Raw genomic sequence first — 26730 nt, 5'->3', positions numbered from 1 at the left:
AATTGCTGCTGGCCAGGCAGGAGCATACTGAGAACACTGAGTAGTTTAGAGTGCCTTGAAGGCCCTGTGTGCGTTCAGTTGATTTTTTCAGGGAGATTAAATGAGACTATGGGCATCTTCTTGGAGGGGATGTAGGGAAGGACTTTAATCGTCAGTACCAGACTCCGTGAAGGGCTCTGATTAAGTCCTCCAACTCAGATAAATCTTCTGGCTGAGGAGTGCCTACCGGCTGTAGCTCTAGTATCCAATAAGTAGTGCAAGCCTTTCTGCTGGCATCCTTGGCACTAGTGAGCATGTCCTTCAGCGTTTCTGCCACAGGAACAACTTAGTGTTATTCTTTTGATAAATACAGAGCTGGAATTTGAATGCAGGTATCTTATCTGGGTTCTTTCAAGTGTCTGTCAACTTCCCTAGTAAAACAGGCAGTTCCCAAGAGTGAACAAGGCTTTGGTGGAAGAAGCAACACCATCTGTAGCTCATGAGAGGAGTGGAACAGAACTCAAAACTGGAGGGAACGGGCCTCAAGCCCAAGCCTCCTACATTTGTGAAAGGAATACTGCTGTACTTTCCCAGGTAGACAGGAAGCAGAGAGGTTTTAATGCCAGGATCTTGGAGAAGTGACTCACTGTAAGAAGGCAAAGAGTCTTACAGAGCATCCGCAGTCCCTGGAACAAAACCACCAGTTAACACTACAGGGGTTAGAACCTGTACCCCTCTTGAAGGTCACACTGGATCTCCTCAACACCATGGAGCGATGCGCAAGACATGCTGTGCATTAAGTCCTTTTCTTTCTCTTTAAGCTCAAAACCATACATGGTTGCATAGCAAGTGAACTTTAAAAGATAATCCAGACTTAAGGCCCTGAAGCAGATATTTGGGACTGAAAAATCAATTTTGCAGACTTCTCTGGGAAGATGACAGGACCGGGAGGAATGCCTGGGAAGCACAGTAACAGCTGAGGAAACCAGTGGTCTAGGAGCATACCAGAGTATTGAGTGAGAAACAACCAGTACAAGCTAACTGAAGAAGAATTAGTTCCCAGACTCAGACTGAAATCTGTGCTTAAGCCTGAGCACAATTATAATATGTCTATAAATATCTACAGAATGCCAGCTGAATGTATTAAAAAGGAAATGGATTTAATGAACAAAAATGGAGGGGATCCTTATTATCATAGCATTATCCTTTGTTATAAATCTGAATTCAGTTTAAAAATCCTCAATGTCCAAAGATCTTACACTACATGAGGCCCAAATATAATTAGCAGCTTTTAGTAAGCTAGGAACACAAGGTACGAAACAAAGAATTGTTTGTAATCCTGCTCAGCACTTCCTGTCATTCAGTCAAATCTGATGCCAAGTCAACCTGGCATTGTACTTTTCAAACACAACCTTTTGTAAATTCACATGCACTTGCTTAAGCGCTATAGAACACCATTTCACTCTAAAGCAAACAGTAAGTCACCACATAAAAACCTGGTTTCTGAGTGCCAGCAGCTGTTTGCTGTACCAAATTGTCATATCAACTAGTTGTATTGCATGTTTTCAACTGGACTGTGTAGATTGATCCATAGATGATATAACAATGTTGACCACTAAATGAAAAATTGAAATTTACTGAGCTGTGAGCCAAACCAGTAAATATAATTTGCTGTTCTTTATTTCTCTATCGAATCATGGCATTTCCATACTCTGAAATATTAAATATGAAATTGTTAGAGTTTTAAGTCAAGTTGCTTTATGAATAGTAGATTTATTAAAAAATAACATGGATTTTTTCTGGATTAAAAAAATAATCTATAATCAAGTAACTTACAGTAACAGAGAGCTTTACCTACATACTTAAACAACTGTTGTGCAAAATGGAGCATTACAGTTGTCTCAACCGTTTTGTTGTCATTATGAGGCAGGGACATGCTTCCCATATTACACTTAACTATCTGTACCTACATAATCTCTGTTCCCATATACAAGCAATGTGTTTCTCCTTAATTGTTTCTCAATATAGCAGGTCACTTCAGCATCAGTCAATAACATGACAATCTGATGCTCTAACAAGCATACTACTTGGTCTTAAAGGCTCATCTATTTCATCTTTTATTTCTCTTCCCCTTTTATTCCCAAGAGAAGTACTGGTGTATGTGGCAGCCTGCATATAATGGTGACAGATGTGAAAGTTTTACTCTTTCATGATCAGGAATAGACTATTCCATATATTAACACCATATCTTACACATTCTTAGTCATGGAATGGATTTACCAGCCTGGAGAGCTTACAGAAGCTGTCATACCCAATTGTCTGCTGGCCTTCCTAAGCTAATAAATTTGGTGTAGTGATCTGTAACCAGGAGTAGCAGATGTAAAAGAGAGATCATTACTTCAGATAAATCACTTTCTCATTCAAACAGTGATTAAAGATGAGCCATATAATTGAGAGTGAACACAGAAGAATCAAACTTCCTTGTTTCTTATGTCACCAAAAGAAACTGTCCACTTCCAACTGCCCTGTTTGCAACAAAAACACGCAGGATTACCTGCTTTGCTATTTACCACAGACATGCAAGACATTCAGTCATTTATACTCCAAATTAAAGTCTTCCAATTTAAAGCATAATTGGTATTTTAATGGTGCTGTGCTATGAATAGCAATGCTTACTTAAAGTGCAAAAAAATAGTAATTCCCACTGTTGGCTAAACATATCCATAAAATTCAAATAAGTTTAAAAGATGTTCTTCCTTCCTGTGTTCATATAAAAGAATTTAAACTTTTTTACATACACAAATTAAAAAAAAACCAACTAATCAGACAGGCAAACACATAAGCTGGCTGCATTCTCACCTTGTACAGTCGGTCCAGAATCTGCAGACTGGGCAGGATTTAATGCCCAATGTAGCTGTCGTTGAAATTCAGGTCTGTCTTCTGTGTGAATCAATTCAAATACACTCTGGTGTATAATATCAGACTACATACAAAAGGTAAAAAGGTGGGAAAGAAAGAGAATAAGAAACTTATATGACAATATGATATAAGTTGTCTGGTTGACAACACTGCTATGGATATAGCAAAATCCATTTTCCTCAGGGATTAAAACATACATTTGCATGCAAGTGGCAAAGCTTTGCAGAAAAATTTTTAGCAGCACAGAGGAGAATGGCAAAGCTACAACAGCCAGGATCAGTGGTTGAAAGAAATTAAGGGGAAAAAAACCCACCCAAGAAAAGCATCAGTCAACTAAGAGGAGTTAATTCCCTGTTTTCTGCATAGATGAAAAGCCCAACCATTATACAAACAGAAAATATTTAAACTAAAACATAGATCTAAAGAAATTAAGATGAGCTGGCAAAAGCAGAAGCCTAGCTCAAATTTTGCTTTGATAAATTTCATAAAAGAATCAGTATTTTCCAGAACAAATTGCCAGAAATGCTATTTTTTCTAACTTTAAGACTTTACTTCTATATCATGCACTTGATTTATTGGCATTACTATAGAAATTTTATGCCCAATTTGTTTTCCAAGCTTTTTTCTTCGTTCCCCAACACTGAAAGAATCTGTAACCCCAGGAATAATAATGTTTTGTTTGAAATATTTTCTTTTACACAAACATTCCCCCATCTCTTATCAGTTAGCTAAAATTGCAGACCAAGCAGAGTTTCCCCCTGTTTTTAGACAGCAAATGAATCTATCATCATCCAGTACCCAAAGATATAAACTGATAACTATAACTAAGCTTCTATCATCTTAACATAAACAAATCCCAGGAGTTCTCTAAGGAAGGCAACATGTGCCCACTGGGTCTTGGTCTTTACTACTTTGGTACCTGGCTTGCAAGCCAAAGGAAGTTAGCTATAAGTGATCTGCACCATAAATTGTAAGTAACAAATGCTTGTTTTGAAATAAATAAAGTAAATATGAGCAAGAGAACACTAAAATTCTAAAAATATTACAATTACTTAGTTGATACTTAAAACCTCAAGGCATATGGAGTTAATTTCGTATGAAAGGTTTCTATTAAAATAATTCCCTTCCCATTGAATTATGTCTCACTCAGCATCATAAACCAGGTAACACCACAGTATAAATTTCAAACAGTTGTTCCAGTAAAGACTAATTAAGTGTGAAAATTTCCTATCTTGCCTAACTCAACTTTGGAAATTATATTCCTGTTGTGTTTGGCCTGAGGTCCCATTTTAGCTATGTAAGCTGATAGAAAAGTAATATGGTTTCAGAGTAATCCAACCCAAAGTACCTAACTGATATTTTTATTACACAAACTATCAGACCCTAAATATGAACACTGATGCCCTCTGAAATTAAGCAAAACCTCTGCAAAAAAATAGAGGAAAAAATAAACTTACTTGTTGGAACCCCAAGTAGTCTTGGATAGTAGAAGAGACGTAAAAAACCAGAGCATCAGCCGTAACAACTAATACAAAACCATTTAAAGCCTGGGGAGGAAACACACCAATCTGTCAGCTTCAGAGACAAAATTCCAGATAATTATTGTGGCTGTAAGTCTACCTATACCTTAGTCTCCCAATAAAATGTGCAGCATGCAAAAACATATCATTATCTAACAGCACAAACAGAAGGATTCTTCCTTGCGTCTCTACAGTATACATGGCACAATGAAGAAAACTGGATCTAATGGGAAAAAAAAAATTAAAAAAAAAAAAAAATTGTTCTCCTGGAAAATTCAGGGGAGCAGCCAAACCCTGTTGATGACTTTTAATTACTCTTAATTGTAGGAGATGAAGGACAGCAGTATGAACAACTATAAGTTTATCTAATATCAACCATAGCTCACAATGCTTGCGTGGCTCAAACCTTCAGTACGCCCAGCTGCCCGCAGCACAAGCGGGAGCCATGTCACAAACCCATTCCCAAAATCTGTTCTATTCATAGTGCAGACAGGCCTAAGCGGACAGGAAATCAAGTGATCAAGATCCCCTATATAGTCCAAGAAAACATTTTATAGCATACTTAAAATAGAAAACCTCTGCACAAACGGACTGTTGCAAGTAAACAATGTTTTTGAAGAGATTTCCCCCTTCATGAAGCAGCAGACTAAGTGGCTCCTTACTCAAAGTCACGCAAAGGGCATTTATCTGAACTCCCAATCAATACGGTTCATGGCAATTGTTGTGATAGCAAACAGTACATTTGTGACTTGGCAGCTCATCTGAAAGGTGCTGATTTACTTCTATGGATTTCAGTCAAGATTTAACAAAAGGCTGTCTCGAGGGACTGGATTAAGTATATTGTACCACTTAATTTTCTCAGCTGCATTCAAAGTAAAATTTGGCCAGCATACCCAAACCACATTTTTTTTAAAACTCTTATTATGCAAAATTATTGTAACATAGAAAAATGTAAAGTAAGTGAAGATATCCTATATCTTATTGTAACAACACAATATATTTTTATTATAAACCAGCATCATTCTTCCACAAACATTAACTCCCATAGCCCCACATATGGTAACCACCATAGTTGCTTTGCCATATTTTGCAGAGATAAGGTTTTACTATTTCTTGTTCTTTTACTAATACGGTCTAACCAAGTCAAGTTAAATATCTGATTAAATGACTGGTCTTTAAATACTGTGAACCACTCCTATTTAATGTGTAGACATCTCTTATCTATTCTCATAAACAGTTGTGAGCTCTATAAAAACTCCTTATGCAAGTTTAGCAAACTTTACCTGAACACAGTATGAGCTAAAAAAAAATTTAATAATAATGTGAAATTAAATAGCATAGCCAATCCAAGAAATCTTGAGTAGTTACATAGAATCTTTGGTTTTGATGAAGTTCACAGTAATTCCAAGGGAGCAGAATGCTGCAATGGCAGGTGCTTGTGTCCTCTGCTGACCTATTCTGCAGGGCATTTCAACTCAAGTGGTTGATAGAAAAAGTCTGCAAGATGCACAGTATCTAATTCTGGCCCACATGTTAAAATTGGTTATTCTGCTCTGTTTCATACAAAGCTATGTACAGCTCCTGTACCTGGAATTCAATCACATTTCACAGTGGCACTGGTACGCAGTTCATCTTAAAACAGGATTGTTACTGCAGAAATCAGATGCTTTCTGTAAGCCAAAAATTCTGTAAAATGCAAGTTTTTTGCCCCAAAATCTAGTGCAACAAACTACTGGAAGTTCCTTAAAACATACAGGTATCCAGGATATACCAACAAATGGGAGATTGGTTCTGATGGAGGTTTTGGCAAAATGCAATCCTAAAATAATTTTCTTTAAAGGCATAATGAAATGTCTCCGTGAGTTTATTATTTTGAACCATTGGAGATAATATTTGTGCTTCTACAAAAATACTTTCAATATTCCTAATGCAAAGGCAATTACAAAACTGTTCATTACTGGTGAGAATTAAGATGCTTTAAAAATTTCTTAGAGGTCTTCCTTTGACTTGCACGTCATATCATAAACTTGCTTAGACTGTAATAGATTATGTATCTAAAATGAGAATTTGAAATAATATAAATAATTTTAAAGGAGATATAGCTTAATTTTAGGGAAGGCTATGCATTTGCTCTCTACTTCCACAATATATTGAATTAGTAAGGCAATTTCTATGCTGGAAATTAAATACACAATCTTCTGTTGTTCAGAAACAAGAAAAAACGTTTGATGAACAAATAAAAACAAACATAAACAATATGGTATATATTCATACCACCTTTGTAAAAATTAGAGAGAAAAATAAAAAGGAAATGTTCATCATAAGTTATAATTTACAGAAACCTGTGTGACACAAAAGACTTCCAAGCTTAGACAGAAAGGAAGGATTTTACCAAAATTTATACCTTACTGATGCTCAGTATCTTCCAGAAAATTCCCACTTTCATCACTCATCATTTCCTATATTCCCTAAGAAAACTCTATCTGCATATTCATTCTCATAATGTTTTTTTTTTTTATATATATAAAATATTTACTAAACAAATTCATTTAAGAAATTCAGGTCATTTACTTACTTCCCAAGGGGGGCAGAATTTACAGTAACAAACAATTATATTACCCATTTGACTTTCAAACTGGAAGGCAGTTTGCTATAGCAGTTCCCTCATATAACTTTCATTCAGAAGTCATAAAAAATAACTAGATTTCACATCAAATAGATGCCTCCAATATAAACCATATACTGCACCTTTTTAGATAATTTCTGTTTAAAAGAAAGCTGTTCACCTGCAGTAACTCCATAACAGTTCTTTGTCATACTTCATTAAGGTTAGAAAACTACATACATGTCCTAGTTTTTTAGTCAGTTAGGAAACAATTTTCAACTAGCATTAGTTTACAATAATTGTTTTGTGGGATTCTTAGAACCTGTTTTCTTTTCTACCCTTTAAACAGTTAAATTAATTTTGTTCTAAGCAAACCATTGGCTCTGACCAATCTAATGATTTGCCACTTCTGATAGATATACCAGTGTGAAACCTGTGTACAAGACAGATTATCAACATATTTCAAATGGAGCTGCAGGTCACAGTAAAATCTATTTTGTGAAACTAATTAGAACATTGGAATACTTATATTAGTCATTTCTTGAGTTTAATCTGGACCTAGTATTATATCATTATATTTCATATGCTTTGACACTCTAGGACATTAAAACAGACTATAAAACAGACTATATAACTTTAAAAACCCACTGTTTTTCATTAATACGTTCCATTAGTTCACATTGCTAAAAGTTATGAAAGTATTTTAAAATTTGTCCTGAACCTACACTATGAACTCTGGGTTCTTTCAAACCATTCAGAAAGCAAGATATTCCAGCAAGCCCAAGGTCTTGTAAAGAGAAATTGTTTTTTTGACAATTAGTTACCAATCTCCAGTAGATGAATAACCTATCTGAACTTTATGAAGATTGTTTCTTTATATGCGTATCTTTATTAACAATAGATGCAAAAAGAGGGGAAAAAACAACTCTAAGAAATGACTAAAAATGGTAAGAGGACCTTGTAGTCTAACACCCGCTCTTCAGTATCACTACTACCACCAGAGAAAAGTGCAAGAGCTGTATAATATTAACCTAAAGAAAATGAGGAAAGAATTTGACAATAAGAAAACTTCATTTTTTCAATCTCATCTGTGAATAACTGGTATGTTAAATACAACAGATTTTTTTAATTTATTTATTTAAATCTTGGTATAATACGTCCACTGCAAAACGTACCTGCAGTAAGAGCTCTCCTTCCAGGATCTGCATCCCTTCTCCACATTTTGCTGTCCTACTGTTTTCCTGAATGCCATTTCTTTCTGGTCTTGTGGAGTTAGAAGATTTTAATGCAACTAGAAAAAAGAAAGAAAAGAGTTGAGTGATCTTTGCAAGGCTCACTAAAAATTTATGTGATAATGTGTTATTTTGTGTAAGAAAAAAATTATATTTCAAAAATGCTTATAAAGTCAATCTAATGAAAGATTTCTGTTTCAGTGTCAGACTTTTTCCTCACCTTTAGAGATAACACCCAAATTTGTCATGTCTCCTTTCTAAAGGATAATACTTTCACAATAGAATCAGTATTATTGAAATCAAACCAAATCTCATTATTTTATTCCTTCTTTCTCTTCTCTTTATTTTCACTATAAGGCTTACTTTTAGTTTGTCTCCTGTGTTAATAAAGGACATTTTTGTTTTCATACAACAACCTCCTATAACCTGATAATGTCTCTGCCTTAAGGTATGACAACACCTACACTTATTCTTATCCCATCTAATTTCAGACATCAAACTATGGTACCTCAGATATAAGCTTGCTCTAGACCTAAAGCTCCCTTCAGAGAAAGGAAAGAAACAGGAACCCTAAATGCATATTACACATTAAAGAAAACAAAGAAAGCCATTTCAAACAAAAAGGGTGGGGTTGTTTTTTCTGCCATAGTTAATTTTTAACCATTAAACAATTAAGCAAACTTTCCAATTTTAGATAAAATACTATAACATGAATCACTATTATTCAGGTCACAAAAACATCCAATTGAAAGAAAAAAAATTACCCAATAAGGGATGAAGAATCAGACCAAATTGCTTCAAAGTACCTGAAAGAGATACTACCTCTCATCTCTGCACCATGTTTTCTAATAAAAAGGACATTGTCAAGTAAAACTAGATACTCAAAGATTGTCCGTAACTCAGAATTTATCTACTTTCCAAATAGTTCTAAAAAGAAAAAAAGTCTCTAAATCTGAAATTAGTCTGAGTGGGTCTGTAGCATCTAAACAGCTTAAAATTACTTGGATAATTGTAGCTTAAACTTTTACCATAAAGCTAAACACGACCACCTGCTCCCAACCCCAAAATTTCTAAGCTGCAAACCAAGGGAAATATATAGAAACAACTGCGCTTCCATAAAATACCAGCAGTTTATCTCATAACAATAAGATATTCACCCTAAATTCCAAATGATTTTTCAACCTGCTGAAAGCCTTCATTTTTCAGCTGCTCAGAACTTTAGTCAAGAAACCTGAAGAACTCCTGTTCACTCACTTTTCAACTAGGTTAAATGATATTTTACACTAAGTATATTGACTGAAAGATAAATTATGCCTTTCAGGTTTTTTTAAGCTATTACTGCAGCTAACAACTTTCAAGCCAGACAGTTTTCATTAAAATATCCCTCAAAGGCACCGCAGAGGAAAAACATGTTCTAAAAAGACATTAACTGATTAATCAGTCAGGAATTTATCTGAGGGTTTGCTTTGAAATTAAAACCTTAATACTCTTCTTCCTACCAGATAGTCAAAAAGTCCTGTAATAGGCCACACAGAATTGCAATTGCAAATTCATTTTAAATTCAAACGCAGCCTAAGCACTGGTATGGCTATATTCCTCCTAACTTTCAAAGGGTGCAATAGGTACACCTGAAGTTACACATTTTGCTGAATTGGAACCTACACCTTTTGCAGAAATCAGAACGTGGATGGAATCAAGCTGTTGTAAACTGAGACAGATGGAAAATTGCTGACAATCTGTATTAAAAAAAATGGAAAATACATTGGAAATTACAGCTGTATACATAATCAGGTGTATACAACTCCTGAGAAAAAAAACAAACTGAATTTACCTTGTTCTGACAGATGAATCATAGGCCAGCTAGTGCCTACTAGAAGACACCCAAGTCACTGGAGTTTCTGCCTCAACACCCATAGGTAAGGCGAAGAGATCGCACTACAGGGGACTTCGTGTTCTGAGACTTTGGAGATGCATTGCTACGTGACAGCTCTAAAACACTCACACGCTTTTAAAGACTAAGTTGGAAAAAGGTTAACTGTTCCATCTATGGAAAGGAAATTTTTTATCATCCCTCTTCTCCATTAATAACAGGGCATCAAAACTGAAGTGCTGAAGTGTAGATGTTGCTTAGGTAGGTGTGATCTTCCATTGATTTCATAAAAATTAAATTCCCTTTATTAAATAAAAATTATTTTGTTTAGCTGGTACTAGAAAAAGCCAATTTCACAAAAATCAAAAGTCAAATCAGCTAGAAGCACATAGTCGCAACAACAAAATTGGTTTCTTTTTAGGTGGAACTGATAAAAATATAAATAATAATGTAGAAAAAACCCCAGGAAAGAAGACCAAATATTTCTATTTAATACTTCTGAGAATAACAAGTGAGATATTCACATTTCATGATGAAAGTCCTTTTAGTCCAACACAGCTAAACAGAAGTGACTGAATATGGATACTTTAGATCAAAAAGACATGATAAATTTTAGACAAGATCTTAAAACTTTGTTGAATTTCCTGCTGGGGAGATAGGACAATGGAATGGATGATACAGAACTTTGAATAATAAATATTTAAAAGAAAGTAGTATTAACAAAAATAAAAATCAGTATCCAAACCAAGTGTAAACTTTAATTAAAAAAAATTATAAATGTAACTTGTAAAGTTTACAATGCTAATACAATTAAGGTATGGTAATTACCAGCCCCGTGTGATTAAACTTCTTTATCAATACTCTTCAAGCAAGCATTAAAAAAAATCAGTAGTAAGAAGTTAAGTAAGAGTAACAGAGACAACACAGGTCCCTGACACTGAGCAACCCTAGCTACCTCGTTGCAAACTTGCAATGTGTGGTTCAATACAGTCAAGTGGAAGGCTACTGGATCCCAATAACAAGTTGCCTTACAGTATGGGAGGGCCACCTTGCGAAGCAGTAATTTTGGAAAGACTTAGTCACAGCACACAATGCTGTGGCCTCAGAAATACCAGCTAGAGGTATAGTAACAGATGACAATAAGGAGAACTAAAATGCGCAACTCATCCAAAGGTAATATTACAGTCAACATCACCTAGTTTAAAATCAGCCATGAATTCTGCTACTTCTTGTAGTCTATGTTACTCATGTAGTCAGACAAATAAACCCAACAGTTCATTGCTTCATAATCTTTGAATCTCTGAATTAAGTACAACTTATTTCGGCCTATACCCTCTTAATTTTCAGCCATAGGAAATTAAAACATGACTACTCCCACAGAGTAAATAGCAAAAATCTGTATACATACTCTAAAATACATGAAAGACACAAGCAAATTGCTTCTCAGAATTTCCCATTAATAACTTTAAAGCAACAAAAATAAGGCAAAGTTGTTTATACCTGTTAAAAAAAAATATTCTACGCAATTTTAGTAAGAGGACTAGATTGTAAGTACTTGTTTTGCGGGTAGGTTAATGATTGTCACTTAATCCTATGTCCAGCAACATGCATCATTTCCATTGCCCAGACTTTCCTGATTTGAAGTAAAAGCTAAATCCCAAAGAGAACAAAACTAGATAATGACCTTTAATAGTTTTTTTTTTTTTAGACAGAGAACAACATTATAGTTTCTGGTACATTTGTTTTACAGTTGTGAAATGCTTTAGCACCCAAACCAGCAAATGTGAAAGATAGTCAGTTTTACATTATATCTACAAGGACAAGTTAAATAACGATGGTAACATCAGTGTTTACCAGCTTCTTATCTCTGGTTTTAACTGTTACATTCAGGTGATGAGAGATTTGTACAGAGATGTGGTGTACTTTATTAGGCTAACAGTATGTCTGGAAAAAAGAAAGTAAGTCTGACATACAACTGCTTCTTCAGGTCTGGAACAGAATTCAAGCAATTGAGTCCTAACTATTGCCAAAAGCCATCTTTCATTTTAAAACCATGTAAGTATTCATTGAAAAGTTATTTTCAATACCTACAGACAACAGGTATTAAGCAGTCTTTCTTCTTTCCAGGGAATAACATGAGAATGACAGGCAATAGTATGAGAAACTGCTTTGGGATATATCCTAAACTGCATGAGTTATAAGCAGTGAGCTGAATCAACTGATATTACATGATAGAATAATTGCATGAACTATCTGTTGCGATATTCAGAAGTTAATCTAATATGAGGAAAATGGTTTAAAAAAAAATCTATCCACCACCTCATTTAATCTCCATGCTATCCCCCAAGAGAGGCCTTAGACCAGGATGAAAAAGGCCTTTTTCACCTTCAAACACTTGATCTCTAGGGTTTCTGCTTGGTAGATATGCTCTCCCCAGCTGCAACCCACAGCAACTGGTGTCCTCTTCCTTCCGGGCTGTCACTCCTGTTCTCAGCGAGAACCTCTGCCATCATTGCCTCACTTGATAGCCAGCTGCTTTGAAGTCCCTTCTCCACTATTTCATCCAGTTCAGCTTGCAAAATCAATGACCATGCAGCCATCTGTAGCTACCAGAGCACTTTCAGCAGGAATCCTGTAAATGGTGATTCCTTACTCTGTTTACCAGAAGTTACAACAGCAGAGAATCGCAAAATTGTCACAGAGCAAGATCAAATACACTCTACTGACATACTTGAGGGGGCACTACCTGTACTAATTGTAGCAAAGTTAATAAAGTAACTGGTGATGCAGAGAATTCGGCATAAGTTATATGTCAGGAACTATCTAGCCAACTTTCTGATGGGCATTCATATAGGAGCCTGATTTAACACACAAATACTTGTCTACTTTAGTATTACTTTAAGAAAATAATATTGGCAGTTAAACTTCTTAAAGTAATAGAGAGGCATTCAAAAACTGTTCCAGTTCCCGTTTCCATGAAAGAAGGGACACACCTACAATATTTGTACAAATATTCAAAAGGAATATTAGTAAAAATGAAATCTAGTAAAAATGAAATCTAATAAAAATGCCTTTAACCTGCACATGACTACTGTCTTATGGAATATTTGGTTGTCTGGCCATAGAACAAGAGATGAGCATTCCTAGCAGTGTATATCAGGACACTGGCAATACTCAACTCAGCCAAACCAAGTTCCATTACACTGTTTTCCTCAAATCTAGAAATGACTTAATTTAAAAAAAAGTGCATTTTTGGAAACCATCAGAAGGAACAAAATACACAAGAAAAAAATAAAGGCAATTTTTTCTGTGTTGAGTGAATAAAGAAGTTTTTCTGACGTAAATGAAGAAGATATACCACATTTGCTAGTGCTCAGCCGTGGAGTCTGGAGAGATTATTCTCCACTGAAACCTGAGCATTCCCACACCAAATGTCTCATTATTATTAAAGGAGTGAAGAAATGTATGATTAAACAGACTTTCCATCTCAAAATTCGCCTAAACCAGCCACGTGTTATAAGAGTGCTGAATACAAACCGATTCAGTGATTGCTGGCTGAAAAGCTTCACGGAAACCATACCAAGATACCCTGCAGTTAGAACCTTTTCTCTTTCCTACCCCTTCCCCGAAGAAAAAGCATAGCAACAAGTTTTTGAGGAGTCAGGGTAGCTCACCACAGAGAGGTGAGAGAAAGGAATATCAAGATGCCAAATTTTAACTGGGCCTTTTAACATCATACTGAGATACAACAAATTACTTAAATCAGGCTGGAGATAATTTTTACTTTTAGGTGAATGACCTGTTCGAGCCTAAAACTGTATTGAAGTTAACACTTGCCTAATACCACAAGTATATCGTTAGCACATCAGTCATGCAGTCCTGGAATTTAATCTTAAAGAGCTTCCCAGAACTGCTTTATATCAAATTTTGGCACAGTTCCCACAATTCAGCTGAACAGGTCAAAGTTTGCAGTCAGAGCCAACTTAGACTGTTTCATAACCTTTCCAGTAGAATTATAAATTCAACTAGTCTGTTCTAGACTACTTTAAAAAACAACAGTTCTCATGAGGCAGCTGGTCCTACTCGCTTCAGCAACAAATGCTAGCCTCCAACAAAAAGTTCACCAGCCAAAGCAAGACAAGGAGGTCACTACTGAGAAAACAGATTTTAATATTAAACTCTTGCCTAAATCATTAGTATAGGCTAAACTGTTTATACTGGCAAAAGATCCATTAGAGGTGGGAGAAAATATTATATATATCCACGTATTTATATGAAACCTTAGCTACCTCCATTACTTAAGATTATATGAAACATTTTGCACCTGCTATCTCTGAGACTATAAAGGGAAAAACATTTATGAAAGTTATTGAGTAACACAAAGAAAAGTATGCAATTAATGATTTTTTTAGAAAGATAAAACCTGCATTGATTGCGTATTTTGTAAATAACTACACTTCTACTAGATAGCATAAACTGTACATTTCATTAATAAAACTTGCTAAGGATTGCTCTGTACTTAGAGATACAAGAGAACATAAATACAATTTAGAATTACCGTAACTGTATCTCTAAAGTTTTAGTTATGTTACACAAAGAGGTAAGACAGACTTCTGTGTAGGCTGCATGTACAAGTAAAACATGATATATATGGGAAAAAAAGAGTTTTGACTGTATTTTGCATACTTAAGTTTTGCATTTCCTATCCCTTCATATATGAATTCTGAATAATTTTCATGACAGCTTTATATTGTATATTTATATCCTATTAAAAGCTGAGCAAGTATTTATACTAAAGTACTAAAAAAAAATGAAAAGGCAACATATGGTAGACACATCCTTGTTTCTAATATTGACAAGTTTTTGATATTGAAGAGTTCCATGTTTTCATTTTTTAATTCCAATATCTTGGCCTCCAATTATTCTTCCATCTATTAACAATTAAATCTGAAAGCTGTGATATGCAGCAGCCTTTTTATTTCTTACATGTCTGAAGAAGAAACAATTTAAGGGCAGTCTTCCTTGTAAGCTGTATTACAACTTACAATACAGCTTGTAAATCACAGTAAACTGGATGAATGAATGTATAAAAACATGTATTTTCCATTACTATCAGAACACCAAATGTAAGTACATTAATAAAAATGTAAAAATTACATCACTATTCTGACACAGTTCAGAGCAATATACATCGAAAATAATTTACAAAACTAGTTATGGAAGTTGAATAACCAGATTTTGTACACATAAGCAAAATGAAGGTGAAATTGTACATTTGGGAGTGACTAGTAACAAAGGATACCTTTTTCCTCTTAAGCTTGTGAATGACTGAATATGCCAAATTATGACAATACTGGAATTACTTTCAAAGAGTATACTTTTAAAGCAGAAAAATACCAATAAAACTTATGCAGGAGCTGCCTATATTTTGATATTTCCATAACAAAAGCCAAACAAAGGTTAAAAAACTAGTAACAAACAACCTTCAACCTCAGAGGATATGGTGCTTTGATTCATGAGCTTATTTTCAGCTAATGATGAGAGGTATTAACATGTTTACACGTTTAGGAAAAGCAACTGAAAGAACCTATGAGCCATGGGAGACAGGTATTTCTTGATTTGGCCTCAAAGAAATTATTCATGGTTCAAGAGAGCAAAAATGCCATGAAGCAGCTATCACAAGAGGATAAATCATACCACCATGAATGCTTTCAAAGAAGTATTAGTAGGTTATGGCTAGTGAGGAAAGGAAAAAAGAGACAGAGGGAATAACACTTACCAGAACAAGTTTTAACAAGAGAGATGGAGGGGAAAAAAAACCCAAAAAGCCTGAAAAAAATTATTTCCACTAATTAAAAAAAGAGAAGAGAACAAGGGTAAAAAGTACGTGGTCAGGTTCTTGGAATTTCCTGGGCTTTTGAGAGTCAGTAACTTAACTGCTGTAGAGATACAGATCTCCTGATGTGTACAAATCTCTAGAAATCAAGAATTTCCAGGCATGTGTCTTATTTGCAATGCAGATTTTGTGCCAGTGACTCCAACCAGAACCCCTTGGTTCCACAGACCTGCACTGAACATGACGCAAGTTCTGCCCATGTGCACTCCTCAATTTCCAGTCCTCCAGTACTTTCTAGTTTAACCCAAATTCAGACCAACTAAAATGCAAACTCATCAGCTATACAATCAGACACGGCAGAGAGAGCACAAGTCCACCCAGCTGTGAGCATGCTCAAGTATACAAGAAATTTTCTTTAAGGGAAGAAGAAATGTAGCATTTGCCCCAGAATGCTTAGGCTAGAGAGAAAACAGAAAAAGGAAATTTTCATCTCTAAAAGTAGATGTTTCTGAGGTTTAAAAGTGCCTTAATACAAAAGGTTTCAGTAGAAACTATTAGGAACCTTTAGGGGTTGCCACCAAAGCAACTACTACAAGGCCGTATTTGTTTGCTAGACTAAAGGAAACTAATTATACTCTTGGTATAATCAGGATAAAGAATTTCCAATATTAAGGTTCTATTAAGCATCACCCTTGAACGTTTCACAGACCATGGATGAAAACAGACTTACAAACAAAAAATAAACCAGTGAATATATTGTCAGCATTGGACTGAAATTAATCAAGGTATAGCTCCAGAACTTCCCAAGGGCCCACTGTACTTACACTTCAGACATGTCTTCATACATATTTTACACTCAACAACAGAAAAGCACAGAAGTGGTACACATTACTTTAACTGCTGCAGGAGTCTAAAATATTCTTTTCGTTGCAATCAATATATAACAAATACATACGAGGAATAAAAACAGCGGACAACATTTTTCTCAATGCCAAGTACCATGGTTTTTGAATGTGTGGTATTTCAGGTTCACCCAACAAAACCCATCTAATTTTAAAATATCCTTGGGCTTCCCCCACTACATAAAAAAGGTCCAAAGTGCAAAATATTATTTTCCATTTTTCTGTGATCAAATACTACACTTAAATAATTTAGCACAAAAGCTATTTTTGGCATAAGGAAGTCTGTTGCTTGCCCTTTCAAAATTGACATGTCTCTGAACTCAGACCAGTGCTACTTGGTTTCCAGGTCTATGGCAAGGATACGTTCCCAATGTTCAGAGTTATAAATCATAAGACGGACAAAAACTTGGCAGGAGTATCACCTTTTTTCTTACCTAAATTTCAATCAAATGTCACTGGCCAAGACTTAAAAGGAGCTGTGAATTTCCCAGAAATTACATTTCTGGATCACAAGATTATTTATGAGACAGTAAATGAGTTTACTGTTCTACAGGAAAAGAGAAAAAAAAAAAAACCAACAAACCCACAACTTTTTTTTTTTTTAATCTTATTTTGCTGCTTGGTAAAATTTACCAACATTAACAACAAACAAAAGCAGAAAAAAAACCTTTCAAAAAGTTTCAAACCCCTTCTTTACACCTTTTGTTGATAAACCACCTTATCCTGGAATACCATAACATATTTTAATTCCCCTTTCTTTAGTCTGGTTTTGATATGTTATACTTGAACACAGTATGTATTTGAATATGTATCTTCCATAGAAGAAGATTTTCATTTAAATTTGTCATTTTTGTCATTAAATGGCATAGCTATAGAAAAGATCATACAAATGCACATCAGCAACTTTTTAAAATGTCTTGAAGTTACACAAGATGAAAAAACAAGTCAGCAACTTATTTGCCATTTTACAGCATGTAAAGTTATGTGTTTACTGAATGACAATTTCAATCATAAAACACATTTATAATAAAACTAGAACATGTATTTTAATAGGTTGTTGTACTGACAAACTATTTTTCTGCTAAATATTAAACTACGTGAGTAAATACTAAACAGGAAGAAGAAGAAAACCATAAACCCTTTCTTTCTAGCACCTGAAATATGGGAAAGCCTCCATGAAAAAACTCCAGCTCTCCCTGGTATTATTTTTATACTAGCAGAAAGCCTCTTAGAAGAAATGAACCTTAACCTCGCTCTTCTACACAAAGCTGAATAGGTAACAGCAGGTAACCAGGACAGGAATTAGATCTTACCAAATGAGTTTATTTGTAATGGGCTAAATGTATAGTGAATTCCTGAACCAGAATTTGGACAAGACGCTGGGTTTCCACTGTTATTTTGGAGAAAGGTCACAAACCTCATGGTTAAATATCCTAAAAGAATGATGTTTTAACTGCAACAGTTTCCAAAAGTGACAGCTGTCTTTCCCCACAGCTTCAGTCATGGCAGCCTTTTAAGACAGCAGAACTACATAAATATTAAAATATACCTTAGATACATTACACTGAGTATTAACATACACTCACTACTGGACAACTAATTTACTAGTCTTTCAGAAAACTAACTGCTCAATTGAGCAGGAAGTAGATGAAGACAGCCACAGTAAAGAAAAAGCAAAAGGCTAGTTTGATTAGTGCATTACCAGGCACAGCTACCAGTTCTCAAAAACAGAATCTTTATTTTCCCTTACAAATATTTTAACGTATGTTTTTAAGATTCAAAATTTAATCTAGAGTTTTAGTTACTATTTAAATAATCAGTCCAGTGAAGGCTCTGTTCCCAATAATTCTAAACACTGAAATGATACACCCCTTTCATAGCACAAGCTTTTCAGTAAACCAAAAACTACATAAAATTGTCTCAATATTTTCAATGCTTCCATTTTACTGTTAATAAACTGCCTCGGAAATCAAGATAGATACTCAAACAGTATTCATTAAGCATCACCACTTAATTGACCCACTGATACACGTACACAAAGCAAGCTCCTGCCTTGAGAAGATTGCCCTGGAGGGAAACCACACAAAACCAAAAGATGAGCGATAGTACCTCAGACTTCTAATACAAGTTTTCAGTTTCTCATTGTAGTTTCACACTTCAGAACTACGTGACTTGTGTGGACAGGAGGGGTTGGAGGGTTTGGGTTTTTTTTGTTTGTTTTCTGTTTGTATTGTGGGGTTTGTTTGTTTTCCAAACTATTTAGAAATACAACTTATTGTGAGACTCTGACAGCACAAAGGACCTTTCTAGAGTTGTGACACTACCTGGCCATGGAGCTGATAAGGTACCCATGATGCATTGTTGCAGTATCTTGTATCTCTGGAGTTGACAATTCTACATCAGAATTTAAAAGGGATTTCAATCTGTTTCCACATAACTTTGTTCCACAGTTCTACAGAAAATATGAGACTTTACTAGGTGCACAGAAAGAACAGCCCATTTCACCGACTCTGTTTCACACATATTCTTTTCTTGTTTGGGATTTCCATTTATTCTTATTTCTAAAGAAACTTTGACATTTGAAAGGCTGTAGGTAAGTAATTACCATTTCCTCTCAAAATGCCTTTTGAAGCATATTCAACCTTCACTGCAGCTGAAATGCCACTAGAAAGCTAAGCTGGAAGGTGCAATGTCTTAAAGGAGACAAAGCAACATATTCAGTCAGTAACTGCTGTAAGAATTTAAGACTTGAGAGGGACATCACCACAGTAAATATCAAGCTAAATCTTAAGAATACTTAGTCCCTCCTCTTTTTTCTTTTTTTTTTTTTAATTCTAGTAAGGCTTATTTTGCTACTAGAAACCTCCAAATCTCCAGTGTACATTTTATCACATCCAGCTTATTCCTATGTCCTCCTGTGACACCACCACCCATTAACTTCGACAGCTCTTCCTTCTCAGTGTTACCCTACCCAGTATATTCATAGACAGCCATCATAATGCCTAGCCTTCATTTTGCCATGCTAAACATGACAAAGTCAGTCATCTCCTGTGATATACAGTCTCTAGGCCTTCTCTGCACCTGTTCCAATTATGTTTGCAAGAACGTAACCTGATTTTACAAATTGAATGACATCTCTCTCAGATCTTCTAAAGAATCTCAGCTATTTTAAACTGGATTTGATAAATGGAATAACCATGCATTATGGGAACAGACCAACCCATACTATCTCCAAGACTGCTTCAGGAGACTCCACCGAAATCTTCAGAAGGAAGAAACAAAAGACAACTAGTCCAACTTAATGAACAGTCCTCCCCATCACTGTAAGTTCTGCCAGAAAAGCAGGAACAAGAACAACTACGAGTTTATAAAAATGCTTTTAATCGTTATTTATTAACTGTAGCTACTGAAGTGAAAAACATTCTTAACATTTTCGTAGGTAGTTTGAACAGTTGTTGTCTGGCTCCCAGACTTCTGAAAACAGTTACATAATAGGAAATACTTTTTTAACATGTACAATTGTAATAGAGATTGATATGGCTATAGGCCAGAGTACTGTACAACTCAACTCCAGAAGACAAGATCCATATAAAGGACCGGATACATGAAATTTGGAGTTCTATACCAAATATACTATTTAGAAACCTCACAGTCTAAATACCATATGTACTTCAGTTTCCTAAGTTTCACCGTAAGCCCCACCATGTATAGCTGCCATACTTCCCTCTGGATGAGAAAGGATGGCTTGGTACCCACTTCACCCTGACCCCAAGCATGGTACAGAAACTAGGTGTTCTCCTGACTCTCCCCCATATGGCATAAATCCAGGTTCTTCTGAGCACTGGTAGCCCACTAATTCTTTTATATGTCTGGAGAAAATTACATAGTCCTTTCTAACAGTATCAAGATAACCACCCTCATTCCTCCCTCTGCTACATGTGGTTCCCACTCCTTTCTTCTACTGCAGCAGAAGTAAGTCTTAAAGCTGGGGATACAGGTAATACCTACTCTTCCTGTTGAAAAATTTCTATCATACAGAAAAGAATGAATAACAGTTTCCCAAGCCTGAAAGTCAAAATCGGAAAGCAGATTCCCAGCTGAGGCACTGACCACAAAGGACAAGATCCATCCCTGATCCAGTCCCCGCTGAAAGGGCCATTCCACTCTTTTATGGAATGGATGCTTCATGGGAAATACTTAACCTAGTCCAGAAAATTCAGTTTTGGAAGGACTTTAGATCAAGTAAGGTAATTAAGAGAAATCAGAAGTCATTTAACAGGCAGCATACTGAATTAAACTTGACAGCACATTTTTTTACGATATAAAAAGTGTTTTTTATAGATAAGGCTAAAACATCAGTAAGGATATCTGCCCACAGAGCGGACACTGCAATGGAGAATTAGCATTCACTGATTTTGGCCTCCACATAGAAAAGAAAAACAGAAACAAGCTTAAAGCCAAAATTTGATGGCAGCTTTATTTATAATGAATGTAATAATGTGCATACATTTGCTTGTGAACACCTGCATGATATTAAACTTGTTTTTAGTTACATAGATTGTTCAGGTTCTTACCAAGATAAATGTACTTTGGTTTCTTTGCTTCAAAATTTCAGTTAGAAGTTTGTGCCATGCCTTTATCGAGTATATTCAGATTCATATTAGAGTAAGCACAAATCAACTCATATTTTAATGGTGCCATCTGTCTTTTTTTTTTTTTTTAAATCTTCTGCCAATACAGCAGAAGATCAAATGAAATAAAATCTAAACATGAGGTTTCACTTACCCTGCCACATGAAATAATGTTCAAGGTGGCAAAGACAGATCTGTTTGATAATTACGTATTTTGTGCTAAATTGTTCCATATGCTTAGAATATTTGGGATTTAGCCACGAAGAAAAGGCAAAAGCACTTCTGGTAGTTGAGCAGTTCCTCCCCAAAATGTGCATCAAGTTATCTTTGCACAATTGATTCTTAGGTAAAAAGATTTATATTAACTATTTCTGTTCACTGTGTTCACCAGAAAAACCCCCACACAATTCTAGAAATATATACATTTAGTTTAAAATAGGAGAGAAAATTGTGCAAAAATACTTTGAAAAACTCTATTGACAATTTCACTCAATTGACTCCATCTGCTTTACTAGGACTTTTGAATTAACAACAACATTTATAAATATATTTCTTTGACAACTGTCATTCATTAATGACAAGATATATTTTTATATAAAACAATCTAGTACAGTTGCAAGTATTCACCATCTGTTTAATCTTTTAATAGAAACTAAGTTTTACTCCCATATTTAAGACATTTGGTTTAGTTCTAAAATTAATTCATCTAATCGAAGATTAGCTTTGATAAAACAGAATGAGAAACTATTATTAGTTTTAATATGTTAGCGAGGGAAATGCAGAGGACAGATTACAAGATGACACGGAGCTCTTCCCAGGATTCAGATGGTGACTGTTACTGATAGGAACCCCACTTCCTTCCTGCATCCCAGGCCTTTGTGCAGGAGGATTCTGAACTCATGAAGACTGTTTTAATTATTGGTTGTAAACTACATCATATTCTGATAGTAATTTTTTTTTTCAAATATACTGCTGCTATGAAGCATTTTGTAGAAATGAGTACTGATTGATTCTGGGCACAGCTTCATACTATCGCCCTGACCTTACAGCACAAAAGAAGCAACAGCAACATGAGAATTTTTGGCAAAAGCTATATTCATCCCCCTTACCGCTTTGCATATCACCATTTCTGTAACAAAACTGTCAATCATAATTTGAGGAATTAATTTTACCTTTTCATGTAAGTTTATAAAAGGAAATAAAATAATGTTTCTATTTCTCCAACAGAGATTAAAACTTCTTAGAAGAGTTTGATAGCACTTGCATACAAACTTTTTTTTATACAGTTTAACTCTGCAGTTCAGTTTCAGGTACCTGCATTCCAAATGAGTATAAAGTTGAATGATCCTCATTCTTATAGCAAATCACAAGTAATCAGATGGAAACAAATGCAACGGTTCAAAGAATGCAAGGGTTTGATTTGTGAAGGTAAGACAGCCATCAAACACTACCCCAGCTTGCTTTCCCACATGGAAGTGGACATTACTAGCTCTACAACTTGGGTAGCTTTAGCAGGGGACATATTTGCCTTTAAGCTACGACAGTTCACAGCATATGGTGCTCATGTAAAACAAAAACAATAGCACTTCCTTAATACAGTGAGTAGTAGACCCCTGCAACTCAGCATTCACAGTCACCCATCTTTAGTCATTGCTGCAAAGCTTAACTGCTAATACGAGACAGAAGGATGAATAAAGTTTAATAGAACATATGCAGTAACATCAAGTGCAGCCTCCCAAATTTGTAAGCCTCCTTTGCATACATTAAATATTTGCAAATGTGATGGCCAAATATTAAATGTCAGTGCATCCAACATTACATTTACCTTCAAAGAGACCGGAAGACGACTACTATCTTTTCCCTACAATTGTTAATATTCCATAAACAGCTCTTAACTCTCTGACCCAAACATACTCAATTAAAACAACTAAGCTGTGCAAAGCTGCTGGAAAAGTTAGTGATTTATGTTATTTTATCAATTTAGGAAAAGTGAAATGAGCCTGTACCTGTTTTGTGGTACACGTGTATCAACTACTTAGTCAGAAAGAAAGAAAAAAAAAAATCACCCTGCTAAAAGCATAACTTCTGACTAGTCTCTCAGGTATGCTTAAACACAAAAGTTCAAGTGCAAAAGTAAATTAAAAAGGCATGTTACTGGTGATGACTATACTAATGTGTGAGCAGAGGAAGGTACCAACCTGTAAAAAGCTAAAATAGCAGGTGGGATAGACATGGCCTATTTTGCACAAAGCATATCCAGAACCTCTGAGATGGAACTGATCTTGTTCAGACTCATAAAAGACAAACATGAAGTTGTCAGGCATTCCTTCTTCAGGACAGCCTGGCTTTCTAGGGCAGACAAAAAGTTATCATATATGCTATGAACTTTCCTAGCCTACTTCTAGCTTTAGCCACAAAAGACATTATTAAAAAATTCGTGTCTATAGTATTAGATTTGTTTTCCTGCTCTTCATGCATGAAAGGTTGTGAAAACTACCAATAGTTGACGCTCTCCTCAAACATAACTGGCATAATTTAAGGGTGAATTATAAATAAACTAGATGGAGTTCAGTAATGATTTTCTTAAGAAAGGAACTATGGGTGTTTAGTCTAGTTAGTACTGTAGTAATTTACAACTTTCTGCTTTTATGTACCAAATGGCATTTCCATCCTTAGATCCTAGTGCCAAAAAATCTACTATTTCATTCCAAACCTTTAGCAGTATTACACCGACTACGCATACAAAAATATATAGCTGCCAGCTTTGCAGGATAAATTCAAGTGACAAAATACTTGACATCCAACCTGTTCCCTGGAAGCAACTTACTCTGCAAGCAAAACAGCAAAAGCTTGTGCTATAAATAATCTATCCTGCTTGTAAAACTAAAAAAACAAATTTGGGTATCACAGCTGATTACAACTTCCATTGTTGCATGGCATAAAAATACAAAAATCATCAGCTTTTATAAAATTATTTATTATTTGCATCTCTTAGCTCCATTTATCTTATACATGTAAATTCCTTATACAAAGCCTTTAAGTGGGGTGGCAATTCATCTTTAAATTCAATTTAAGAAACACACATTCAGAAATGAGACAGCAACATTTATTTTCAGAGAAGTAGAAGGAAAAGGTGATGCTGTAGCAATGTTATATTCGAACTTACTGCATCAGCTAACAATTTATCAGGGTGAAATTACTTTTTGAGTTACCAGAAATTACACAAGTATCATTTATGTGTAAATCAGTTAAGGCTATTATCAACGTCTTGAGAGGAAGAAAGTTCAGTTTGTGGCCTTAATATATATCTAAAGATGGTAAAAATCCCACAATATGGATTTTTTTTTTTATTTCCTAGGTTGATTTTTGACAAAAAGTAGCATTTAGCGAAATGTTTTAGTGCTTTGGTTCCTACTGATTGTAATGATGAAATCACAAACAAAAATATAAAGCTATTAAAATACAGAGCTGATTCCCCAGACATCTTACAGATGCTGCCAAATGAGCTACACCCTCTGTTAAGCCTTAAGTTTATAATTAAGGGAGATGAAATCCTCCTGTGTCATATCATGGTGGTTAACACTGAAAGCGATAATCTTGAATGCATATCTTCCCAGAGAACCTTCCACATATCTATACACCTGAAGTATGCCTACAAGCATTTAATGGTATGATTTGCATTTTAAAAGTCCCTCGAACATGGAGTTCAATTTCTTGATGCTAAGAAGGGTCCTAATAGCACCTACTGGGTTCTTCCATCAGAGAAGGTGAACAGAAAGGAGAGAATCTGGTCATGACATACAAAGTCAGTAAACACCTATATAAAGACAGGAATTCCCGCCAGGGAAAGATGACGGAGCCCTGGAAGGATGCCTGTAAGAATCATGTAGCTGTGCAGACAGTGCCATCATGAAACCAGAGTTAGAAAATCTGAAAATGTCTGAAATATAGCTGTATTCTCATTGCTGTAACTTGCTAAAGAAAAAAAACCACAAAAATGAGAGAGAGCAATTAAGGCAATTCCTCCAAAAGTCTCTTGTACCTTCCATTTAAATTAATATGGCTCTAATTTGACATTTACTTTAATATGGCTCTGGGTATGGGGCTGGCTAATGAAGCCAAAGAATCTTCAGAATACTTGAAAGATACCTCAAGTATGAAAATATTTATATACAGCGTAGATTCCCATGTTTTATTTTCATCCTGAAAGGAATGTGACCCACTTTATGAAAGAGAGCAACTCTAGGCTTGGCGGCCGTTATCAGATCCAAAGGGAGACAGATCTTTTCCTGTACAATTTCACACAGATAAGATCCCATAAAGTTTCAAGCAGCACATGACTTTGCACAGCACTGAAGGATTCTGCAAAGGCCATTTTCTCTGAGATGGGTTTAAAGCAGAAGTGTTTTCTGAAGTTATAACCATTTATTAGTGTATCATTTGAATCTGCCCCCTTCCACCTGATATCGCCTTCCCTCCCTGTTAATTTCCATTTATGTTTCTTAATCAGACAAGTCCTCTTCAAGAGATTATAAAGTAATTTACATATTGGTTTCCCAGGAGAGAAGCAGCAAAAATTAACATGGCTATATTCCCTCCTAGGACATTTAGGAGCTTAAACTGGGAAAAAAAGGTAAAGGACTAAAAGTGAGGGAGAGCCTTAGCTGTTTATCACTAAGTTAATCACCAACAGTCAGGTATGAGACCTCAGTTAGAGGAAGGCACAAAAAGACATCAGATAATCTGTCCCCACTTCTGCACTTCAGATAGTTTTCATTCTGCCTTTTAATGGAGAGACACACTATCTATAATATGTAATAGCCCTCCCAAAACCATGTCTTTGTATATAGATGTAGCGACTCATTTGAGCCATACTGTTCCAGAGACAAGATGCATTTCACAATGCGAGCTGCTGCTCAGCACTGCTGCCTGAGCTGATGAATGGAAACATAAGTAAATGGTAGCACCAGAAACACATCTCCTTTGCACTAGCAAACAGACTGGAATAGATGTTGCAGGTGACATAAAATCACAGCAAAGTATCTTGAAGTTGGGAGGTATGGAATAGAAACACTTGCTAAGGTTCCCCTCAAACCCCATTTTGTGCAAGTTTTTTTGCCATTCTTCTGTTTTGGTCTAATTCAGGCAGATTCAAATCCTGCAAGAAAAAAATCTTACAAGATTCCCCCAGTGTTCTTGCACACATAACAGGTAGAACCTGATGTCATATTATTTT

At 35.4% G+C, this 26730-nt stretch overlaps 1 protein-coding gene across 1 annotated transcript in view; it reads right to left on the bottom strand.

Moving 5' to 3' along the window:
* AHR (aryl hydrocarbon receptor) overlaps positions 1–26730 on the bottom strand; it is a 66008-nt gene that overhangs the window by 16781 nt on the left and 22497 nt on the right. Inside the window, exons 3-5 of the mRNA XM_075050289.1 lie at positions 8199–8314; positions 4356–4445; positions 2839–2962 (exon numbers count right to left, since the gene is read on the bottom strand). Coding sequence (XP_074906390.1) covers positions 2839–2962; positions 4356–4445; positions 8199–8314 — 330 coding nt within the window. The remainder of the gene's footprint in view (positions 1–2838; positions 2963–4355; positions 4446–8198; positions 8315–26730) is intronic.

Source organism: Buteo buteo, chromosome 2 (genome assembly GCF_964188355.1).
Source record: "Buteo buteo chromosome 2, bButBut1.hap1.1, whole genome shotgun sequence".
Lineage (NCBI taxonomy): Eukaryota > Metazoa > Chordata > Aves > Accipitriformes > Accipitridae > Buteo > Buteo buteo.
The sequence above is the reverse complement of the archived record's forward strand: the minus strand, read 5'-3'. Positions and strand labels throughout refer to the sequence as shown.